Source organism: Neodiprion virginianus, chromosome 7, assembly GCF_021901495.1.
Source record: "Neodiprion virginianus isolate iyNeoVirg1 chromosome 7, iyNeoVirg1.1, whole genome shotgun sequence".
NCBI lineage: Eukaryota > Metazoa > Arthropoda > Insecta > Hymenoptera > Diprionidae > Neodiprion > Neodiprion virginianus.
Window position 1 is genome coordinate 19,482,361 of NC_060883.1, and position 19,875 is coordinate 19,502,235.

At 38.2% G+C, this 19,875-nt stretch overlaps 1 protein-coding gene across 7 annotated transcripts in view; it reads right to left on the bottom strand.

Annotated features, from left to right (window-relative positions):
• Window positions 1-3,827: 3,827 nt before the first annotated feature.
• LOC124309369 (glutamate receptor ionotropic, kainate 2) overlaps window positions 3,828-19,875 on the bottom strand; it is a 246,677-nt gene continuing 230,629 nt past the window's right edge. For 3 of the 7 annotated variants that reach the window (XM_046772978.1, XM_046772976.1, XM_046772979.1), the window contains exons 8-18: window positions 16,046-16,066; window positions 15,073-15,225; window positions 14,771-14,992; window positions 13,778-14,069; window positions 13,362-13,500; window positions 11,920-12,057; window positions 10,736-10,934; window positions 9,573-9,804; window positions 9,179-9,294; window positions 8,333-8,488; window positions 3,828-4,222 (exon numbers count right to left, since the gene is read on the bottom strand). In XM_046772978.1, the coding sequence (XP_046628934.1) occupies window positions 4,169-4,222; window positions 8,333-8,488; window positions 9,179-9,294; window positions 9,573-9,804; window positions 10,736-10,934; window positions 11,920-12,057; window positions 13,362-13,500; window positions 13,778-14,069; window positions 14,771-14,992; window positions 15,073-15,225; window positions 16,046-16,066 (1,722 nt within the window). In that variant the 3' untranslated portion in view covers window positions 3,828-4,168. Of the gene's footprint in view, window positions 4,223-8,183; window positions 8,545-9,178; window positions 9,295-9,572; window positions 9,805-10,735; window positions 10,935-11,919; window positions 12,058-13,041; window positions 13,180-13,361; window positions 13,501-13,777; window positions 14,070-14,770; window positions 14,993-15,072; window positions 15,226-16,045; window positions 16,067-19,875 lie in introns of those variants that run through there. The other 4 variants (XR_006909229.1, XM_046772977.1, XM_046772980.1 and 1 more) reach the window with 4 other exon arrangements.

Here is a 19,875-nt window from a genome sequence, read left to right on the forward strand (position 1 = left end):
TTTGCAAATTACAATAAAAATCGTATAAGGCTTTGTAAACGAAATAATACAGACGGTAAATTTTTGACATATCCTAAAAATCATCTCTGAAACTTGGCAAATTTTTTTTATAAAATACTCGTTTTGTTTTACGAAGTGAAACTTAAACACGAGATTTTTTTTTTTTTTTTCTTTTTTTCTTTCTTACACAGCAAACTTCGATGTAATAGCTAAAGAATTATTTCTCGAGCTAAATAGAAAATTACGAAAATAATCCGTGGATAGAAAAATATCCGAGCGAATGTTTAATTTTTTTCTTCCAATCCTTGAACTATTACTTTGCTCCGAGCTAATTGCGTCTTTGAAACGTCGGTACATCTCGAAAAACACAATCTCACAAGATTCAGCAAATTTTTCTGAGTATGAATCACCGGATTGTTTGTGCCCATTTGATTTGTTGCTTGTTTATGTTGCACGTGTAAAGTTACAGTTTCTTATAGCGAAAAGCAAAGAAGTGAATGAGAGAAAATGGGGAAGAGAGAAATAACTCGGCGTTGACGATTTCCTATTTTTGGCAGATGAAACGGAAATTCCTTCACTCAACTATACATCGCCCACCGAGATAAAATTATTTTATCCAGCGAGTTCTGAGAGCGTTGCACGTAACGCGTGTTACTTATTTCCATCAAAAATCTGTATCATTTTCGAAAAAAAAATTTATAGGAGATTGTATCGTACAAATGACCGCATCACCGGATTTTCCGCTCTACATTTTACCTTCTAAATTCCATTTCTCTAGTCCAACTGAGTCTGATCTTGATGCAAAATTTACCGAGAATCTGGCTTCTGTTGCATTCAGATTGACAACGGTTGGAATTGAATTTTTTTTTTTTTTTTTGTACTACTTCTCTTGCGTATAAGAACAAGACGACAAATTTCAAACCAATTGTTTGATTTGCATAATTTAAACATTTTATTTTGCGGTTCTTAGATTTTTTCTTCAATGTACGTTACTTAACATTGAACTCAATTCCATTTTTACTTCATATCGACTCTTTGTTACATACGAATTTCTTTTGCATCCTCCATGTGATTTGAAGATCCTCAAAAACTAATCCACGCAAAAAAAACAACAACTCGTAAATAGCAACGCCTTGTCGCAGGCAAATCGATGCACATTCGTGTCGTTGTTCGAGTAGAAATTGACGTTAAGGGGTGGCTGACTACGAACAGAATTTTTCACTTTTCACTTTCGCATGGATAATTAGAAACGAGTTCAAAAATTGCGTAAATTTTTGCGTATATTATTTTTCCTGCATATCAAATCTTCCGAGTTTCAGATCTAAACTGGTTAGATGTTTTTGTGAGCTTTAATCATTATTGATTTGAAACTGGGGGAAATTTTGTAAGTGAAAGACCGTGAAGGTTGGTTTTTTTTTTCTTTTGTTTTTTCAAAATTTTCATTGTATAATTCTGTATAATATTTGGGAGTAAATTTACACCACTGTTTTTTTTTTTTTTTCAAAACGCTTCATAACATTGACAGAGGGTCGATGAATATTTTTATATTATTACTTGCTTATTAAATGACGAATTGATCGATCATCTCACTTGCTGCTAGTCGAGAACTTAAGAGGTGGGCAGGAAATAATCACAAGACAATTAACAATAATAACGTAACTGACAAATGGTTTCTTGTTTGTTTTTTTTTTTTTTTTTCTTCTTCTTTTCTTTATATCAATATTTTGTAGTTTACAATTGTCGAGACTTAATAGTCAATATAATATATCAAGGATCTGCAATTATCGCGTGTTTCTTTAATCGTGTTTATAATTATTATCCTTTTCAGAGAAACACACGGTCGTGATGAATTTATTTGTTGTTTATAGATAATTGCATACTAGTCAAGAATTAAACTAATTATTCCTAAGTGTACATTATATTATTAATAATTTATAGAGTCTGTAATTCTTAAACGAGTAAATTTATTCTATTATAATTATATCTTTCCGTTCATTTTACCTAGTTCGTTTATACAACTTCGTTCTCAATACGCAGTAGATGAAAATTGAAATTAGATTAACAAAAAGCAAACGACTTTAGTAGACACACCGATAAATTAAACTTTGCTCTAATTCAGAAATCAATCGAACTGCAACACGGAGTCCGTAGAATTTGTTTTTGTGCTTTTTTTTTTTTGTTCTTAAAAGCAGGTTCTGTCTTGATCTGACTTTGAAATGTCTATATTATATTCCAGGTCTAGAAAAACTACCATTCAAAATGAAATTATCATTAATATACAGATAACATCCAGCGGGAATTCAAAACTTATGTACAAAAATTTCCTTTTTCTACCCTGCAGCGCATTTCACTTACCCAGTTTCGTAAAATCATTATTTATATGTTTATAATGGTAGGAATAATAACAATAAATACAATCTTATTTATTATATTCATTATAAGACGTATTTATTTTAACTGAGTTTCTTAATATTTCTTATTATTTATACACGTAATTCGTCTGATCACAGTTATGGACGAGATATTATACAGAATAATTATCGATTCGCTTTCACCGGACAGGTACTTTGCATTTCGTATAATTTTAAGCATGTGAAGAGCGTTTTTTTGATTATAATTGAGAAGGAATAAAACGTACTGTATAATATATCATTTCTATAATTTACACGATTGAAATAGAATCTCGTTTCATATACTGTGCGGCTAAATTGTTGTTATGTACACATTGATGTATCGAATAAATTCGAAAAAAGGGTCATCTACAAATTTTGACCGCAAAAACTCGAAAAAAAATTTCGGGGCGGGGTTGAAGTTCTGAATTTGAAAAATTCCGAAAGCCCCTAACTCCGAAATATTTGGGGGCAACACTTGAGGTGAAGAAATCGAACTTTTATGAAACGACAAAGCTTCGATTGGTCGGAAACAACGAGCGGGTATGAAAAATCGGAGAAGCTGAAATTCAAAATGACCAGGATTCCGAATGTAAAAATATCGAAAATCGAAAACAACATTCAGAACTTTGAGCTTCGGGATTAGGACCATTCGAACCTTTGACATTTCGTCAAAGTTTTATTTCTTTACTTCAAGTTTCGCCACTGACAATGAGATAATCAGTATTTGGTGCTTTCGGAACTTTTCAAGTTTAGAATTTCAATTTTTTATCCGAAAATCAAATCTACAGACTCCGCATTGAGTTTGAGAAAAAATTATTGGCGTGCTTTAATCATACGCTTAACCTCTTTTTTCATCTCCTCTTTATAATGATATTTACAATAATCGTATAACTCTATCTACGACTATCAATATATTATAGGTACGTGAATTATCTATATTTTTCAGTATAAAATTGTCCGATTTTAATCATGTACATTATACACGGGTGTTTTTCATCTTTGGCTGGGAATTCGTCACATTTTCTGCACAGCGTAAAATCTATTCTGCGCATTCAAGGGATCAACGGTTTCGATTCTCTTCAACCGTTATTATCGTTATTACTGTATCCTTCAATTTGTTTTCATTTATCTTGTTTTTTTTTTTTTTTTTTATTCAATTCAATTTCAAATTTCAGTCCCTTCACATCACGTCACAGCACTTTTTTCAAGCCGTTGATTCCCGAGTGAAAATTTCTTCGTCATTTATTTATATATTATTCAAGGACTTGATATGAGCAAATGACAGATGTATTTGACCTCTCCTAAGTTCTTATTACCGGTTGAGAATCGTAAGAAAAATTAGGCAAGAAAATAATAGAACAAATTATATTGTCTTCTTTAATCGCACATATTACAGTTCAAGAAACTTTGATAAACAATGAACAAAAAAAAATTGATTTCAAATGAAATGTGAAATAGTGGAGAGGTCAAGTGTTAGGTCGTAGCTTTCAGTTTCTGCTTATAAATTATCATCGTCGTAGTGATTCGATGGAGTTCTTCTTCATTTAGGTCCGCGTTAATCTCACAATCACGTCTTTACCGTGAAACGAGGTATAAACGCGTCAAACAATCGCCGTCTCTCGCACTTTCGTCTATTCTTCGCCAATTTTCTTAGCCCTCTTTCCCTCAATTTCATTATCTCCTCTTATCTCGTTGTGTCATTATTCAACGTGTCAATCTCGTTTTGGATCGTTTTGGAGTCTGTTTTCGAAGTGTAGATATCGCCCGACATGCAGCTAGTGGAGATCAGTGAAACCTTCGCAGATAGGCTTGCCGGATGATTTCTGCTTCTAAAACAGAACACCAAAATAATCCACGTGATGATTTTGCCAGAAAGAATTATTTTCACATCGAAATAATTGTTCAACACATCGTACATTACTAGGGGAAAATCATAATAATAATAATTAAATCCGTAGTAACAGTAACAACAGTAATAATGACAATCAGCCTGCGTGTACAGAAATTGACGAAACATTGCATTGAATGCAGAGAGCAAATTTTTTTTATAACTATAAAAAAAAAATTCTATGACCCATATAAAAACCCATGTAAAAATAACTCAAGACAAAAATTACTCAACACAAAAAACAGAAGCCGAACAATAGTAACCCAAGAAGAAAATAACCTGAACAAAAATAACGCAAGAGAAAAATAAGCCATGACAAAAATAGCCCATGAGAAAAAATGTAAAAGTGATTGATGGAAAACTTTGTATTGAATTAAATTAAATTTCAAAAGGGATATGTTTGTCACGTGTTATTTTTATTTGGGTTATTATTTCCGAAGCCTTTGGTCCTGGTATCAAAAAATTTGAACTCCCGTTACGTCATCGAACTTCAACGTCACCGACGACGACCCTTCAGCTTCTGATCAATGGAATTCCAGACGCCCTGCATCTCACAAAAGAAACGAGGAGAAAGGAAACGGAGCGGCGGAGAATGGAAAAGGAGAATAAAGAAGAGAAAAAGAAAATCTCCACGTGTGCACTGCACAGAAATTCTATTCACGTTTTATTGAGGAACGCTACATTCCGAATTTTAAACGATTAGGGTACGAATCGAATCAGGTGGGCGCTGCTGACGCTGATTCGACAGGAAAAGAAGGCTGCTAATGTAGAAAGGAGGAAGGGAGAGATATTGAAATTAAAATCAGGCCGCCTTCCCTTTGACGAATTTATCCTGGGGACAAATTTTTACCTTAATATATTCTCGGCTTATAAATTTAATTTATACAATTGTCGATGTGAGGCTTCTTTTTTTTCTAGCTTCTTTTAGTATTTCTATTAAAAGAAAGTACAATCGTTGAAATCGTCGTGAATAATCGTTATTTTCATGCGAATTGAATTCCATTTATTTGTCACCGCTTTGTAACAATAACGACAAAGTTTAATCGTTATTAGAAATAAAATAACTCGGAATTTCGTCATCAGAGTAAGATTAAGATTTCACATTTGAATTTGAATGATTTTCTTTTCAATTTTACCTGAGAAAAAAAAGTTATGCAAAGTTTTGTGCTTTCTCAAAATTTTTCTTAGTACAATTAAAACTCCGGGATGAGACATCGAGTTTAGAATTTTGACAAATTGCATAAATTTTGAGCTGTACATGACTGCATTCCATCTGTTTCCTGATTTTCTAACAACCTTTCGTTGCTTTTTAACACGAATCGAAAAAAAAACCATTTCATAATATATCAATGATCCGTTTCTTATTTCTCATCAAATATTGCGCTAAGTTCCTGGAGTGTTTTTTCAAAAAATAACCGATGGACAGGCGGTTATACACGCGTGAGTTTGGAGAGGGGCTTGTTGGCAAACAGAGTTTTATGTTTGTTGGAGAAAATTAGGGAACCGCGAAGCGAACCGCACGGTGTATATGAGATCCCCTGTAAGTATACACCGTAAACTACCCCGCAAAAGTTTTATACGGGGAATGGGGAAGAAATTTTACCACCCTATCCGAGGTCCTGTAGCGACGATGAAAGGTCGCCCCTTTTTTTCGCCCGAGAATTACTCCGTCAAGTACTTTTATCTCACGTGAAATCCGGCGGTAAGCAGGCGGAAAAAAATTCCTCCCCATCTGTGTCTGGAGCTTTTTTTATTTTGTTTTAATTTATTTTTTTTTTATTTTTAAAGCTTCCTTTGTTTTCAAACTCGGAATATTTCCAAGACGTTTTTCTGGAATGATAATTTACAGGTTTACAGGTTTTCTAGAAAATAAAAATCGTTCAAGACCTTACCCGTTTCAAGTTGAAAAATTTTTCATTTACCTCTTGACAAAAAATCTGCTGTATATTTATTTGCTTTTAGTGACAATCCGTCCGGCTTTGGTGTATAAGCGAAACGCGTTTTACTTCGACACAGTTATGCGGATAAATTTTGCGGGCACGGGAATAATTTCACCGGCAGAGTTGAATTAAACCCGAAAGCTTTGCGAATTAAACGCGTTTACATGCATTTATTCATCTACCGCGTCGGCTAAAACTAGACGTACATTCGTTTGCTCGAGCAGCGTGTACAAAGTGGAGGCATTGTGCACTTCCAAAATTAAATTAAAAAAAAAAAAAAAGAATTCGGGCAACGGAAAGAAAAGTAAGATGGAACGAAACGATGAAAAGAATCGTTGGACTTTTTTTTATATTTTTTTTTTATACTCCACCTGATAAATTAATCGCAAGTAGGAAGAACATAATAAATGCTATTTTCAAAGGTCACCGATCGCAGAACTCAAAGTTCTTCCGTTTAAGTAACATGTGGAAATGTTGTTTCCTTTTCAATCTTCAATTTTTCATCACTCAGTCGTATTCAACGATACGGATTCGATTGATCCTTGAAGCATTATATCGTAGAGACTTTAATTCTTTACAAAATTTTTTCGTTCAACCGAATCCTCGGCTCAAACGGTTCAAAAGTTGTAAGCCTCGAGGCTCAAAAGTCAATTGCTTTTAAAAATCCATTTTAAAGCATTTTTAGCGGCTCAATAATTGGCTTGAAAAGAATAAATGTGGTAAAAAATTTGTGGGCGTAAAAGTCTCGAAAGCGAATTCCGTACATTCAACATTTTACAAGCTATGTATTTTTATATCAAATTATACATATCGTAAATACATTCAATAGTTTTTGGTAAATGAACTGTTGGCATTGAAAAAATTTAATGCAACTTTTGTACTCGTGTTACTAAAGTAGGAAAACTTCGAGTCCTAAAAGCGGCATATTGAAATTAGATTTAAGAGGTATCCTTCGGCGAGGATTAGTTTCTTGATATCAATATAATTACGTCAAGTTTTTTTTAGGCGGGGGCGAAAAAACAAAAGCGTTACTTATAATCGAACAACGTCCTACACGAAATGTTGAAAACAAAATTAACCAAATACGGATATTAAATATTGTTAAAGAAATTTTTTGATCATTTGAATTAATCCGTTCTCACCTAATACTGATCACATTTAAGTTGGATCGAATATCGTTTAAAGAAAACAAGGTAAATAATAACAATAATAAACACTTTTTGCGCGATACTTTTCATCATTGTGAAAAAAGAAGATTCCGTCGGTTTGTCCGACAAACTTCTGCGATGATCACGAAAATGGCTGAGTGAAAAATCTGAAACTTATAGAATTTGGCAACGAAAAAAAAAAATTAAAAAGCAAAGTAAAAAAGTAAAACCATATAGGTGACGCGTTATTCGTTAAGGTAAAAAAAATCCTTTCTGTTCGCATAGATACACTGAGAAAAATTTCATTTGTTACAGTAACTAGAAAAATTCAGTAATACATGTTGTAATATTGTTGGAATTACGAAAAACGAGGTATGCCTAACCATTTTGCGCTATCATCGATCCTTTTTTGGTATTTGCAACGCAAAATCAGTTTCTGAGGTTGACTCCACTTTTTTAGTCGAACAAGGCTATCGCATCAATTTATCGTTGCACAAGCATTAAATTTTCGCAACAGTTGCAAGAAAATCTGGCAACAGTGATCGTAATGAGAAAGAATAGTAACGGATACTAGACTTTTCGGTAACAGCTGGAAAACTAACTTTCATTATCTACCTGGAACTATATTTTTCGATTGTGGTGAAAAATGAAAATAATCAAGGACTGAGCGGTGACCGGAACCTTCTCTCAGTGTGCGTATAGGTACGCTTTCTAAACGTGATGAATTTTTAGTGTCGAATGTCAACGATCGACGGCGATCGCAGGCTAGACCCGAGTGACTTTGCGACAGTTGCAGGTTCGCGTGCTCACGGACCATTAAAGAGGAACTCCACCATCGAGCGAACATCAACTGATGTACTCCCTGGGTATGTCGAGTGGGTAAATGGCGTCCGGGTCGAGGTGCGTTTCCGGTTTCTCGTGCCCCTTGACCTCGCCCTCTTCGTGTTATCTGACCTCACTCACCCGTTCCTCGACGGCGACCTTCCGGCTCTTCCATACGAACTCGCAGACCGCTATCACGCAGGCGACCCCCATGCCCCCCATAAGAACGACGAATACTCCACCGACGTTCGCCAGGCCAAGTTCGTTAGCCGCCGAACTGCTCTTGGACGTGTCGTCCTGAAACGAGACAATCGGCCTTGTCAACTGTTTCGGATCCCGGGATTACTTCCTGTCTGGAAGGGAGAAGGGCTGACTCATCTCCGGATTATCAATCAAATTATCCGTTTCCGGGGAAAAAAAGAAACTGCTGGATATGCGACGTTCCAAAATCCCATCGAATCGCTTTATAATCGTTCGCGTCATCACTTTTACCCAACTCTTTAAAACGGAGTACATTATCTCATCGCTACTGGATTATTGTAAGTTGGGCTTGATTGGAGGAAATTTCACAGATACGATACAAGTATTGGTATTTACTTTTGAATAGATCGAGTTGAAAATCCAGGTCAGGTGTGGTACCAGATCCGACCGTGTCTGAATAAGTATCACATACAATTCGTTAGATTTGACGATATTTACAAACTGTGAATATAGTATACGAGTCTTGATGTATTCAACCAGATCTAGTATGAGTCTGTGTCTATAAGACTAGTTATACGTACATTAGGGTGGTCCTTATTTAGGATATTGTCGAATTTTTTCCACCCCACCCCCCAAATCAACATGAAATAATTGAAAAACAATTGAGAGTGTTCTGTTGGTAATGAGGTGAGTTCTGACGTCAATTGATACCGTGAAACATGACGTTTCATCGGAAGAAATTTGTGGGTTTTAAGAAGAATGTGCAATGTAAAATAGAAAACATACCCTGCAAGATCCGCCGCCACGTTTTTCCTTCCACCACCTGGTCTTGAGTATGTGTAGTTTGCCCTCCTCTTGAAGTTTGAGGACGGCTCCGCTTATCGCTGTTCTGTACGGTGAATCTGTAAATTGAATTTACCTTGGATGCAGTAAAACTTTAGCTAAGACAAACAGAAGATTTTATTAAAGATAGGGACGTGTCTGTGCTGTGCGGGTGGTATTCTGTAGAGACGGAGAGAAATTACGCTTTGAGCACCGAGTAATAGGTCCTTGTTATGCAGGCACATCGTGTTACATCGACGCTCTCGAAGAGTTGACATGACCTCGCTGATAGAAATTTCTTTGAAGCGAAAATTTAGATGATCAACCCGCGACTTTATTATCGGAATGGCAAACTCACTTGGCGGCATCGCGATTCCATATCCCTTGGAGTCCAGCAGACCGCCAACTTGCGTCAGCTCGCAATTCCTCTCGATTACGTACTCGATCGAAGTGGATTCCATCAGGAATGCGTAGCCACCCTTACCCTTGACCACCCTGTCCACGCCCTCGACGTTGCTCGTCGTGAAGACCGTCGGTCTAGCGGATTCCATGAAGGACCACATCCTCTGGTAAGTCGAGAAGTTCGAATCCTGAATGGTAACAGTTCAGTAAATCCATCATAATTTTTACAGTGCATCTAAGGTCGTTTAGTTGGTGAATTTAGTTATCCAGAAACATTGGGATCGAAGCCATCCTTTTTTCCCAGGATTGGAAGGTTCGATTACGTTCCGTGCCACTACGGTTTAGGTCGATAAGATCACTTAGTCGATACATTTTCCACTTCTACATGGATACATTCTCAAGGTGGACACACCATACGTGCTGAGTGAAAAATCGACGCAATTAGAACGTAATCAGGGACTGTCCAGTGCAAGTGAGGCCCAACCGATACGCGACTAGAGCTTAAATGGAATTCCTTTTTCCGATGGGTTATACTTTTCGTCTTTAACCGGAACGTTTTTTTTATCATATTTCTTAAATCATTCGCCTACCGAGTGTAAAAGAGAAACACGTGTTAGTAAAACTTGGTTGACTCCGGGAACCAACTCCATTACCAACTTCATCCATCTTGAACGGTGAACCGAAGGGAGGGATATAGATGCGAGAACATCTCTTCGGTCTAATATCTTGTCCGGGGGGTTCTACATTACCCGGTGTATCAATCAATCATTCGTGTTTTCACAGGCAACTTATCCCCGGCTGAAGCCCCCCTCCCATAACGACAGACTACTGCAGGTATGCGGATTTCCAGCCGGATTGGCGGGTGTAAGGAATCCGCGATTTTGATATTCGCACGGCTCACAATCACCCGTGTATTCCACCATCGAACCCGTTTCCACCATACCGGGTTCCAGAAACGTTTGAATAATCGTAGGAGGTTTCATTGTCAGTTTGAAAAGACGTTACGCTCAATCACCGGGCAAATTTCCTCCCCGCAAGAACACCGAGATCCAAAGTAGGTAATTTCCGTGATATGGTAGGGGTCTGGTGGTAACATTTTGTACAGTCATTCATTCTTACCCTGAAGAAGGCAGCCGTGCTTCCGCCCCTCAGAGCACCGTATTTGATTTTCGTCTGCTTGGCTAAGTCCTCGGCACTTTCGATCGGTGAATCCATTCGTTCTACTGTCAGGAAGGCGGCCAGATTCGCCGTGTACGATGATATCATAATTAACGTGAAGAACCACCACATCCCAGCAACCATTCGCGTCGATACTGCCCTGCGATCAAAATTCAATTCGGTACAACTTCTGCTACCTTCGTTATTGAAAATTTACGTCAAAAAACAAAAGACGTTCCACCAAATCATGGACATCTGTCTTTTAACGATGGCTAATTTGTTGATTCATCTGTCAGTGTCTCTAAAGTTATTCGTTGAACATTTCCATGCTGATAGAAATTACTATTTTCGATCAACGCGACGTTACAGTGCTGTGACATATTTTTAAACTGACCATTTTCAGATCGGATAACTTTGAAAAGAATCATTCAAGCATTTAGAGAAAATTCAATGTTTGAATGGATAGATTTTTAGACCGATCAGTCTCTTTCACTCGTGATATGTTACTTCGCAGATAATTTCAGATATGAGCTCACAAGGTGTTTGGATAAAGAATGACTAAGGTGCAAGTGATAAGCAGAAACGAGATGGAAATATGATAAAGGAGTAGTAATAAATTGACTGTAAGATATCGAACCTGAAAATAGACGAGGCACTAATATTTGGATCAGTGAATTTGGTTACAGCTGGTACTAAAATACGACAACGATAACGGGTAAACAGACTAAATTATTCTACAATCTATAGACAGAGCAGCCTAAGAAAAATCGAACTACGAAATAAATAGTGTGTAATTTTTGAAAAATTAAGTCAAGGGTTTGAGTAAAAAATAAAGAAAACAATCGAAAAGGTGGACTTGGGTAGGACTCTACAGCGGTAAATGCGACCAGCATATCGTTAACGTATGCTAGTGCAGCAAGCCTACGATATAGCATCCATCGATACCTTCGCAATATCTTGTTCATCTAAAAAATTTTCCTGGCCTACTCGATGGTTCATCTATCTACGAGTTCAAATTGGGGGATTGTCTTTTGACTCGGGTATTCGAGGGGAATAAGGGTTGGCCATGGCAAGAGTAGAAATGCGGAAAACGGGCGCGACGTGGTCCCTGGCTAACTTAATCGAAAGGACTGCAGGGGACTTACTTTGGAGCTATATCAGAGCCTTGCTGCATGAGCGAGCCGATGGTGAACCAGAGCGAGTTCAGGAGCGTGAACTCGTTCTCGAGGACCTCGGATTGCGCGTTGCAGGGGTGCGGATTCTCCCACTCGTAAGGGCTGAACCTGCAGACACGTCAAAGGAAGGACTTGGGGTTAGATGCTGGACTCCTGTGTGATCAAAGGCCCGAATTCACCGACTATGAGCGGCCTCCCGTCTGCCCGTCTCGACGGGATCCCATCGCTGTCACCAACGGAGAATATATTCAAACTCGGCTCTGATGAAAGAACGGCCCAAATCATCCGTTCTCTCATCCATCGATCAACGTCGGGATAATGGGACAGGTGTGAGCTGTGAGCCCAGCGTTTTTTTTTTTTTTTTTCTTCTTCTTATTCTATATCTTGAGAACTTCTTTCAATTCATACAATTTTCTCCTCAATCCAATAAACCTCGAGCTCAGGCATCGATTGAAAAACCTACCGGAACCTTTGCTCCCTGAGCCAAGTCCTCTTTTCCCAACTTTATCCGATAAGCGAGCTACTGCGCCCATTCAACGAACGGACCAATGAAAGATTCGCGTGGGTTATTAAAAGGTTTTTTTTTATAACCTATATCCGATTTCTACTTCACTTCGACCTATCGCACAACTTTGGAATCGATGTTGTGAATTCAGTTCTCCTCCTCGTGATGCTCAGTTGACTTGACCTGACACGAGGAAGTGTTCTCTTTGTTTCATTTTTTCAGACCTCTCGATTTTGGTGAACTTTTTGGAAGCTTGATTCGGTCCGGAGTTAGTTGTCTTCTAATTCAATCTAATGTCACTGAACGGAGAATGTAACTCCAAATCACGTACAATACTGTGTTACTCTATCTAACCAGTTCTTCCCAACATCAGGTCACCGTCCTTTATCATTCATAGCGCGAAGCTTTCCGTTGACGTGCGATTCTGCCAAGCTCCCGCGAAACATTAAGGAGACCCAATGTTGGAGGGCACGTGGAAGGAGGGGCGGGGGGAGGTTGGGGTAAACATGGGAGGGGTTGATAACTGCACGAAGAGATGCAAGACCATATTCTGAAGATGCGGTGCAGGGGTTGGACGGCCGGCTTACTTGGGCAAAATGTCGCATCCCTGTCGCATCAGAGACCCGATTGCGAACCACATGCAGTTGAGTAGCTTGAAACGGTTCTCAAGATGGTCCGGATTCGCGTTGCAAGGATGTGGATTGTACCACTCGTATGGCGTAAATCTAAACCAATCCAACTGCGTTTACTCCTGGCGAACCATAATCGATTCGGCAAAAAGCTCAAGCACACAACCAAGGAAGACCTTCGGTCTCTTGGCTTCGTGTATATTGAACGGGAAATGAAAAAAAAAAAAACGTCTTGTGCATATTATCGTGAAACGAAGTATGGAGAACCGTTTACTTGCCTGGCCAGTATGAAAAGCAGCACCGACACTCCGAGGTAAGCTGTCGCCATGTAAATCCACACGTCAAGACTCAACGGACTCAGAAACGAGAACAGGTTTGGTGGCTGCTTGATCGGCTTTCGGTAGAGTATACTTATTCCTGAAACGGAAGTAGAGACTGAGTTCAGGAAAACAGTATCGAGTGAATACAGTCGTCGAACACTCCATAAGACGGTGGATAGTCGGAAGGTGAAAAAGGATCATTTTTACCGTCACAGCAGCAGGTCATTTCGATAATGCTCGATAGGAGTGAGGTACTGTGGATTCAAACGGTGGATTGGCGGTATGATTGGAAGACACACAGCGAGTTTCACCGAGTACCAACCACTCAGCTTATCGTACAGATCGAAATACCAGGTATAGTGAGACCGACTTACCGAGGTTCATGAAAGGCATTGTGAAGTCAACCGCCTGTTCGCGGTCGTAGGTAATTGTCAAATCGGCAATAGCAAGATCGGCCTTCTGGTCGAGAAGCTCCTTCATCATCCCGTCCCACTCCTTCGTTTCTCTATTCAGAGAGCCGTACCGTCCGTCGGGAACCAGTCTAAAGGTGTAATTGAATCCGAGTATACGAGATATCTCGTGTATCAAGTCGATACCGTACCCCTCGAACTGCGCGTTTCCGGTTAACTTTTCGCTGGAATCCTTCCTCATGCAGTATGGAGAACTCTGCGAACAAGGATGCGGAATACATGGAACCGTCCAACATACTCTACGCTTCACAATAACGACTGCTGAAAAGTTGGCACTCCTTCCTAAAGCAATTAGTGAATTCATGACTGGCTTCTGGCCAGTGGAACATCTCCGGCAAAAAGTGGCCCGATGATCCCACCTACTCATCTGCGTTAGAGACGCACTCTGCCTCTCATCACGGATAAAGTTCTCACGAGATTTGCTCATCCGGGTATAACCTGCATCGCCAACTTTTCTAGGCTTGTTAAAAAACTTCACTCTGCACTCAGTCCACGTTCGTTCCTTCCAGTCCTCCAGCCGGTTTTCAACCGGGAAAAAGTTCTTTGGATAAAAGTATACGTGGATGCAAAAGTCCGGTACGTGAATCCCTGGTTATTCAAAGTACTTGAAAAAATAGATGTAAATATTACACAGTCACAGAACTGAGGATGAACTTAATTAAGGTGTCATTAAACGAATTATCTTATCAACTTGGTTTCTTTCCGATTTTTATCTCATCGCCAAGTGTTGAATATTGTCACTAAGACTCACTTTTGGTTGGGAATATTCGTCCCACAACACCTTAAGATGATCAAAACAACATATCCAATTTCGACAACTCGAAATAAAGTACCCGATAATCTTTTCTTAAGCGACTCTCAATCTCTAGCAGTAAGTAAAATCTGTTCGGCACTAACCAATATCGTTGTCACGACGAAGGTTTTGTTCTGCAGGCTTTCCACGATCTGAGTATAGACGTCACCGTAGGTCCTTGTGAAGTTTACACCTTCAGTACTGTTCCACGTGCCGATTTTTTTCAGACCCTCTTTGCTGTTGAGCTCGATGATATCGAGGACAAAATCGGACCTGAAGCCCTGATGATCGAACTTGATGACTCCAGTCAGACCGCGCATCTCGACCTGTTGACAACCGAAAAGCATCGACGATAAATGTAATTTCTCTCTTATTTTTCATTCATTATCGCTCCTCCGACACTTACGATCTTCATGTAATTAATCAGCGAATAACCGTGCGGCCAAGTATCGACCGACTCACATGACAGAGGCTTTATGTCGATTTGCTGGGAGGTGTCAAGGTCGTGGAGAGCCTTAGCAAAAAGGTGAACGGCGTCGTACATCAGCGCGGTTTCCGTCTGTGGCATAAATATCGGCGACTGATTAGATGCGAACAATTTTCAAGCCTTTAAAATTGTAAAAGCACGGCTTTTCTATTGTTCTTCTCCTTCTTTTGCCTCTTGAGTTGTGGGCAGGTAATTCCGAGAGAAAGTTTCACCTCCTTTTTATTCTATTTTCTTAGGTTAATTGGGGCGCAACGAATTAGGGAAGAGGTGAAACTTTTTTTTTGTTTTGCAGTTTTTGTGAAACTGTGACGTGTAACTTTTCAACTACTTTTCCTCCCACTAAGAAACTTATAGACAATCTTTCGTATTGATAAAGACATGCTGTGTAAAAATTTCAGCCAGTTCAATTAGGGCACTATTTTACAACAGAAGATTTTCGAAGCTTTTCGTCAAAACTGTACTTTAACGAGGCACGCAAGATCGCACAAAATTATTTTTAGAAATTTCATACAAAGATGCAAAACTTTTTGTATATGTCATTTGAATTTCAAGCTACGTTAACTTGAGGGAAGGAGAAATTGATAAAAGCTGATTTTTCGACTAGCTGTGGTTAGAAAACGTTTGGTCAGCAAAATCTGGAAAAATTCAGATTTGATGTTTTCAATACGAACTTCAAGTGAGTAAAAGGTGAAAACATCAAAAGTGGCCGGGGACAAACTCGCGCTTTTTCGTTTGATTTGATGTGAAATCCCTCTTATACAAGCTCGATGAATTCCAATGACGATAATGATAGCAATAACAGTCATAGAGATGATTGTGCTGGGTATAATGAACAAAAAAAAAAAAAAATGAAATCCTTTTTTACTGCAAAGAAATTTTCACCATGTCTTACCTTTATGAATGTCAGGTTGTCCTGGCACGTTGAAAATGTATACGTGAAACATGAAACAAAAAGCGACGGAATACGGTTAGTAACAAGTAGAGCGAAATTCCAACAAGATTACGTAACTATACGTTTGTCTGAAAGAACATAAAAGGATACCAGAAACAGGTTAACGACATCTCTGTAAGTGTGTAATTCAACGGGCCATTGATATCACAATAGAAAACTGCATGAAACATTTCACTCGTATAATCACACCAGTCAAAAGGATCGTAGATTATAAGTTTTTTTCGGGAGAGTTTGAACAATGGAACTTGATCGCCTATAAATTATCATGGTATGATTTAGCCATGAATTATTCAGCTTCGTACCATGCATACCGAATCTGACGGTCAAATTCAAACCATTCTCTCTCACTGACCGGCAACTCGATCACAAATCATTACAGTACGGAACTCGATTCGGCGTGTGAGTGTGATTTAATTTTTTTTTTTTTTGAAAAGATAAAACAACAGAATTCAAGTTTCTCCGCACACCGAAAACTCTACACACAATTAAATGATAAATTTTTCTTAGATTCGTCTGTTCTACCGTCTTTATACCGTGTCATTATCGGAGAAATCCAAAAATTTGAAACCATCAATACGTCTGGAATAGAAAATTGAGCACAGATCTGTAACCAAAAAACTGCACAGGCGTTTCTATCTATACTCTTTCCGGAAAAGATACTCAAAAATTTCCATCGGGTCAGGTTTTTTCTTAAACTCGTGTTCGTAGTTTCATTTAGAGTGAAACTAACGGTCGAATCGAAATCTGATATCCTATTCTAGATTCTAAAAATCCTATTCAAAAGTGATTTCTTATTTTCATTTAATATGTATTAGCGTTAGACTCAAGAGTAAATACAAACAGAGAAAGAGAAAATGGAAAGCGGAAGCGTTTTCGGAGAAGTATTAAACGGCTAAAGAAAAGGTTTCATAGAAAAAAAGAATGAACGTGGAATGTTAAGTAAATTTCATGACGGAATTGTTCGTTTAATTTTGTAAGAAATATCGTTTCCCCCATTGTAATGAAATAGTGCATTTTTCATTATTGTTATTTTTCCATTTTATGGAAACACCTCGTATTTTATTGAGGAAAATGTAAGTCGTTGTTGGATTCGGTACGATCGAAAAGCTAATATCAACCAAAAACATCCGATGCAACTGAAACAAAAAATTTTTTCGCAGACCTGTGCAGTGGTAAAAAAAAATTTGTCCGCAGTTTGAACGCGGAGAATAATGATGGCGTAGTATTTGCCTGTATCGATTGCAACGTGTAAGCGGTTTTGCAGGGTAAGCGGTCGTCATAGGAGAAGAGGACTGCAAGTATAATAAATATCGCAGTAGGTGGACGTAATAGAATGCGGAGAATGAGCCAGCAAGTAAGTTTCTTGGCGATGGACGGAATCTAGGCACGGATAAAACGACTATATGAGCTTGCGGAGCTTTAGCAGCGCGTGTGTAGAGAATCGCCGTTGTACGTGTACCGCATATTGTATTACATTCGAGCTGAATTCCAGGACTTTGGTACACAATGCTACAATTTCAAAGTGCGCTCAAGCGTTTGAACGTCGAGCCCTCCTCGTCTTCTACCGCGCGTCTCTTATCCTCCGGCAGCTCTTTGCCTGCCGACTGATACCTACACCCCCTACATTGTATTCTCCTTATGCATACATGCATATTATTCGATTCCATTTAGGGAGGCGCTCAACGCAATTATATCCATATACGCAGAAGCTCGGCTGGCTCGCAATTGCCGATTTAGTAAATTAATCTGTCGTTTGACTCCTCACTCGTCATCGCAAGCATAGCCTTCTATATTTCCCATCGCAATCTTGACCAGCCGTTAAGGGGTTGAATGGGCTTTGAAGGTGAAGATAAAGGATATTTTTCTCTAATTTTTTTCAAAATTATAACAGAAGCATTGTTTTATTCGAACTATTATATTGAGCATGTGAAAGAACAACGTTTGGACAATATTTTGTTAAATGTTGATTGAAAAATTGTTGAATCGGGATATCGCTGTGGCCGCGATAACTCGTGATAGCTTAATCTGAAATCAAAATACCAAATATTTTCTGTCATACTGAGAAAAATTTCATTTCTTACAGTAACTCGAAAAATTGAGTAATACGGGTATCGTTGAAAAAACTGTTTGAATGTTGTTGGAATTACGAAAAACGAGGGACGCGTGAACATTTTGCGCTATTGTCGATCCTTTTTTGGTAATTGCAAGGTAAAATCAGTTTCTGAGGTTTACTCTACTTTTTTAGTTACATAAGGCTTTAACGTCAATTTATTCTTGCACAAGCGTTAAATTTTCGCAACAGTTGCAAGAAAATCTAGCAACAGTGATCGTAATGAGAAAGAATAGTAACGGATACTAGACTTTTTGGTAACAGCTAAAAAACTAATTTTCATTTTCTACCTGGAACAATATTTTTCGATTGTGGTAAATTGAAATTTTAATTTTCGGCCGAGTTCTATGCAAAAAAGTGCGATCTTGAGTAAAATCTACACCATTTATTGCCTTGTCAAATAAGTTGTGATCGAAAACAAAAGTCCTTCGATCAATATGACCCAAATAAAAGTTTCTTTGCATTTTCATCGAGCATTTGTGATTAACTCGTCGTTATAATTCCGTCATGATTGATGAAAAATTATGGAACGAGATCTTTTGAAGAGACACATATTAATTTACAGGTTTAATGATCCGGGGGTTGTAATTTGTATATAATAAGAGCGATGCCGCTTTTCAGCGTTACCGTTAATCGATCATCTTTGCGCGCATTCAATCTCGAATGTTTAAATCTGTCCCGTCATCGCATCGTTGCCCCGAAAATTTTGTAGAATATTAAATTACAATTAAACGCTAATTATACGTTGATAATTAACTGCTGTAGAGATTATACATGTATATGTATACACGCGTGGTGTACACGTGTAATAATTACCTCCATGACTGTCTGGCTGTTCAACTCGCAGTATACAGCGTTGTACGCACCCGTGTTGCGTATAATTAATTATGCATTGTGTATAAATCACCCCTCGCACATCAGTCCAATCAACAGATTTTCGCTAAAACTACCAACTAGTCTCTGATGCGAATACACGTAGAAGGCGAATTTGACTGTCGACCAATACTGTGAAAAAGTTTAGTGGGTTTTTATTACAAAGTCAACAAACTGTCCAATCAAAATTCTATGCAAGAAAATTCTTCACCGCCTTGGTTTTAAAGTAACGGATTGACGTTAATACCGAGAAATTCACTAAACGTTGCTGGTTCGACAGGAAACTCAATTCGTTAAATTTTTTGCAATTATAACTACCACGTGAAATGATTCGGATTAAAGCTTCACTCGGCTCTCTACCACTTTTGTAACGAGTGATTGAGCGCATTTTAATTTCATCACATTTTTTAATCAAGTTTTAATGAGTGGATAAATTAAATTCAACTATTATTCATTTCGATAATTATCAGTTCATTGCGAAGCTGAGTTCGATTGCACTGCATTTATGAAAATAATCAGTAATCAGTACTTAAGTGAGGTTCAATTACATATGAATTTGATACTCAACATTTGAATAATTCTTATATAATTTAGATAAATCACGCCTTATTCGAATGTTACAGAATAATCACGTTTGACAATTCAATGGATAACAAATTGGAGAATTGCATTTACACTTGAATTTGTTGTTTGATGGGTACTTGATTTCATATTTCACTCGTAAATTCAACGGGTGGGTAATCAAGCGAAATACAAGTACATGTGATTAAATACATTGCCAGGGGTC